We start from the raw sequence: 4,861 nt of genomic DNA, 5'->3' as shown, positions 1-4,861 counted from the left end.
AGGGATATTTTCTAAACTTGCGATGTTTTTCACTCTTGAACACATTGGCTGTTTACGCATTCTTCCACCAGAACATTCTTCCACCAGAACATTCTTCCACCAGGACAGTTTTAATATGAAGTCGTTTTCTTTCTCTTTTTTTCTTCTTTCTGGGAATAGGGGTTGAACCCTGCTGTGTGTTTGCTCTACCACAGAGCCATATCTTTAGCTCTGTCTTTAACTTTTTTTTTTCTTTGCCGTACAGATCTGAATAAGGGTCGGAATTCACGTGGAGTGGCGATCAGTGGGGTCTCGATAAGAAACTTTTGGACAAAATCAGTCACAGCATTTAGCATTCAGCTTTCACAAGTTTGTGCATTGATGACATGATTTTGACTGTCTGCTTAGTATGTGATTACAAGATTGGCCACAATGAATAAATCTAACAGGTTTCCTATTATTGGACACTGAGGTTGTTTCTAATTTCTGACCATTACAAGCCAGGCTGTGATGAATATCCAAGACACTAAGTCTGGGCAGGTGCTGGCCGCTGAGATCGGGAGGAATATTTTTGAAACCTCTAAGCATGAAGTGCTTGCCAGTTGTTGTAACTAGAAGCGTTTTGGCAAAGGTCCAAAAGCTGGCTAATGCCAAGGACTCTGCCTCAAACCTTTTGGCTCTCTAGGGTCACTAGTCATTACCCAGCTCTTTGTCACAGAGGGTTCAGGTTGGCAGGGCCTTGGGGACCCACTGAGCCAGCACCCTCGTCTCACGTGAGATGAAGCCTGGGATGGTCCTTTGGCAAGCCAGTGCTGGGCAGAACCCTTCCCAGCCTCCAGCACCTGGGCTCCTAAACTAGAAACTGAGCCGTGCCATTTGGAATCTACCCTGCAAACTCCCTGGGCCCGCTCTGCTCCCTACACCACACCACTTTGCGGAGGCGGAGGCGGAGGGGCTTTAGCCACTTTTGCAAGTCAATTGAGCAGGGAGAGGGGTGGGGAGAGCATTAAAAAGATGACTTGAAGTTCACCCTGCAGGAGACTGGACAGGCCCCACCCAGAACCCTTCTTTAGCCTAAGCCACGTGACATGCTTCGTGGCAGTGACCCCTATCAGGGACCACCTGGCAAATCTCCTTGGGATTTGAGCTGAAAGAGCTGGTGAGTCTGTCACTCTTCTTTTCTCACTGGGAACCAGCTTTGCTAAAGGCTCTCCTATTCAGCCTTCTGTCCCAGACAAGCCTGGCTGTCTTTGGGTACTAATGAGAGCCCCTCCTTCCCACCTTGGGTCCTGATCCTGCCTGGGAAATTCACACAAATGGTGTGACGTTTGCCCCTTCTTTATTTTCCTTACTGACTTGGAGCTGTAGCAGACCCCTCACCTCCTCCCCAGACCCTGTTTACTCAACTGGGAGAGATTTCACACCCAAGAACACAGCTCTCTCTCTCCAAGATCCCCCTCCCTAGATCTTTACCAGCATCCCTCATCCCCCATCCTTGTGTTGCCTGAATAATTGATGAGTCAAGGCAGGGCTTATAAAAGGGTCTCTAGGGGAAAGGCCAAAAGAGTGCTGAAGGTCCTGAGAACTGGAAGAGCTGTCTGGCTTGGTGTCCCAAGGATGGACCCTGCTGCCCCTCCTGCTGCTGTCCCTCCTGCTGTCCCTGCTGCTGCCCCAGCTGCTGACCCTGCTGCTGCTCTCCCTGGCCAGGCCTTGGCCCAAGCCCCTGCCCTAGCACAAATCAATGGACAAGAAGGTGCTAGGAATGAACGGTAAGTGAAACTTAGCCTTTGACAGTCTGAACCCAGGCTTAGGGAGCTGCGGGCAGGAGAAGGTGTGACGCCCACGGTGGTGTCTGGTTCTCTTTGAAGGGGAGAGACAACAGAGAGTCTCAGCCCTCCTTCTGTAACTTTGGCTGGAAATATTTCACCTCACTCATTACTCCAGGTGACAGGGAAGGGGGCTGAGAGAGAGAGAGTGTGAACATTGCCAAAGCTGGAAGCCAAGTAGCCTGACCTTCCCAAACAATTCACTGAGGGAACAGGAGAAGCTACTGTTGGAAGCTAGGCTTAACGCAACCTGGACTATGGGACCCAGGTGGTGGCAGGCGACATAGAGTGACAGGGCCAAAGTCTGAAGAGACCTTTGGTTGGGGGTGCTGCCTCTGTCCTGAGCATGCCACGACATGCCTCTGAGAGTCTAGAGGAGAAGCAACGGGCCCAGGAGTATTCTAAACCACTTCTCTAGGAAGAGAGCAGGGTTCTGTTCTCAATTCTTTGATATCGGAAGCTGGCAGTAAGATAAATCCTCCCTATATAGCAGACGTTCTCTTCTTCCAAACCTTTCGTGTTCACATTCAACCAACATTTGCTCAAGCCACTCCTTGCCCAAGGCAGTGTACTAGGGGCTGGCTAGGGATTCAGATGTGCCCAGTGGGGTAAGAGCAGCGATGACATTGTTGGAGCAGAGAGGAGGGGTATCTGTCCCAGCCTTGGCTCAGTTGTCAGGGGACAAGAGGAATCCTGGAACACATGGTTTGTGAGTCAAACCTTCAGATGGTCACATCTGCGATGAGAGGAAGTCTGTGTTTATGTCTTGTGCCAATTTATCTCTTTGTCACAGGGCAGCTTATCTTTGGAGACCCTGGCTGTCCTCTATAAACGACCAGGCAATGCAGGCGAGGAGTCTGGTGGACTGGGTGAGTTTGATGCCCTGTGACATGTTTGCACAGACACAGCCATGTCCCTTCTCAGAAATCCCCTGACTTCAGTGGACAATCTGGGACGGCATTTTGCCAACTCTGCTAACATTTCATCCTCGCAGTAGCTCTAGGAGGAAGGCAGGACCGAGGTTTCCATGACAAATGACACTAGGAGATCAAAGCATAGTGTGGGTTAGGGACCTGGGCTGGACTCACAGTCAGTATATTATGGAGCTGGTGCTGGGATTCAGGTCCCTTGGTACCTTACCTCAGAGCTCACTTACTCTTCTTCAGGAATGTTTTGTCCTCTAAGAGAGCTCTGCCCCCTGTACCGCCTCCAAATGGTCACTGAGAGAAAACACTCCCCAGGACTTGTTTTCAACCAGCTCGAAGACAGATCCCTTGCTGTAGGGCAGGGCTGGGAGGTGGCAGGTTTCTGACTTTTGCTATGGGAGAGGCAGTTAAGCCACATGCTCGCTTTTGCTTTGGACAGGTTGCTAATGAGGCGACAGCGGCTGAGGCTACCAAGGCTGACTCTGACTTCCATCACCCAGTCAGGTAAGCTTCTGGCATTCAAGTTCAGACTATGACAAATAGCCACAAGCACTGTGTATGCTCATGACAAGGCCATGATGCAGGAGGAAAGGGGCCATGCGACTTAATAGGCCAAAGTGACTTTCCCCAGAGGCCCTCCTTGTCCCTGAGCTCGCAGATCGAAATCCTGTGACTCCAACCAATGAAAGATCCCTTAGTAGGAAAACAGGCACTGGAATGACGGAGCCGTTAGTGAGGCTGGCACTAGAGTTGGGAAGCTCTGGGGTGACTCACTCTACCACAGTGGTAGGCCTGTCAGAGGTGATGTTCCTTCCTGAAACCATTTTGTAACAGTTGCAAAGGTTCTCTGCTAAAGCTCCGTCTTCCTTTCCCTCTCAGTCTTTCACTGCAGCTAGTGACTTTGGCTTCCTTCTTGGCCCTATTGGCCCTTCTGCATTTGAGAGTTGCCTAAGTTGGGTACCCTGTTTCTTCTCTGTCCACAGGCTCTACTGGCCTAAGTCCCGTTCCTTTGACTACCTGTACAGTGCTGGGGAGATATTACTAAACAACTTCCCTGTCCAGGCCACCATCAACTTATATGAGGATTCTGACAGTGCGGACAATGAGGAAGATAAGGAGGAGGAGGAGGAGGAAGATAAAGACGAAGACGAAGATGAAGATGAAGATGAAGATGTCAATGAGAATGATCCAGAAATGTGTATGGGGACATCAGAGGCCACAACACGCAAGGCCACAGCTCATTCCCCTGACCCACACTCGACCTGTCCAAATTGAAGCAATCCCAGTTATACTTGGCAGGTTTCCAAGGGCACTGATTCGCCAAGAGTCTCCAGACACAGCTTTTCTGGATTGAAACCAGTGTCCTCAGGCTGTCTAGCTCACCCTGGCTTTCCTGATTGGCCTACAAGCCTAGGTCTCTGGCATGCTCTGTCTGGGCTGCTCTTGTGCCAACAGTAGGAGGTTCTTCAGGCCTGGGAGGGAATAGGGGAGGCTTGATTTCTGAAGCCCTCATGAAGTAGAGCAGGAAGGATGCCCTTGTACAAGAGAACAGTCACTCCTCAGGGCCTTTTGAGGTTTCAAAGACACCAACTCCAGTTCTAAGCAATCTTAAGGCACCTGGAGGGAAGGAAGGAAAGGGAAGGGAAGAGAAGGGAAGGGAAGGGAAAAGGAATCTGAAGAATCTGCTTATCTGGGGACCTGCATCCCACTTTGCCTGCTATTCAGTTAATCTGGGTATTGGCCTAAGATGAGTCAGGAGATAAATAAATGGAATGATGTTTGCCTTTTTCTTGGAATTGTGCTGATTTCTTAACTGAACTCTGCCCATGTTGTGAAGCCATAGGTGGAGGGTCAGAGACCAACCCAAGGCCAACTCATTGCTCTACCTCTACCTCTGGGGAGAAAAATCTGTCAGCTGACCAGAGGTAGAGTCTCTTGACCAGGCCCTTTCTGTTCACTTGTGAAATCAGGCTTGATTAAACTTCAAGGGCAGCTTAGAAAAGGAAGGAAAAAAACACCCCCACAAACACCCCCCCCCACACACAACAGTACAGCTTGAGGGTTATGGGTAGAGAATGTGGACTTGGGTAAAAGATGTGCTTTGTCCTTTAACCCTTGAGGGCTGCTGTT

General features: G+C 50.1%; 1 protein-coding gene across 1 annotated transcript; it reads left to right on the top strand.

Annotated features, from left to right (window-relative positions):
• The first annotated feature begins 721 nt into the window (after nucleotides 1–721).
• Nucleotides 722–4,483, top strand: Ripply1 (ripply transcriptional repressor 1). The gene is made up of 4 exons (XM_021188737.2): nucleotides 722–1,748; nucleotides 2,599–2,674; nucleotides 3,171–3,235; nucleotides 3,715–4,483. Exons 1-4 carry the CDS (start codon nucleotides 1,495–1,497, stop codon nucleotides 4,004–4,006), a joined length of 687 nt encoding a protein of 228 aa, XP_021044396.2. The 5' UTR covers nucleotides 722–1,494; the 3' UTR covers nucleotides 4,007–4,483.
• Nucleotides 4,484–4,861: the final 378 nt, after the last annotated feature.

This window comes from Mus pahari, chromosome X, assembly GCF_900095145.1.
Source record: "Mus pahari chromosome X, PAHARI_EIJ_v1.1, whole genome shotgun sequence".
Lineage (NCBI taxonomy): Eukaryota > Metazoa > Chordata > Mammalia > Rodentia > Muridae > Mus > Mus pahari.
Note: the sequence above shows the minus strand (reverse complement) of the source record. Positions and strands in the feature narration are given on the sequence as shown.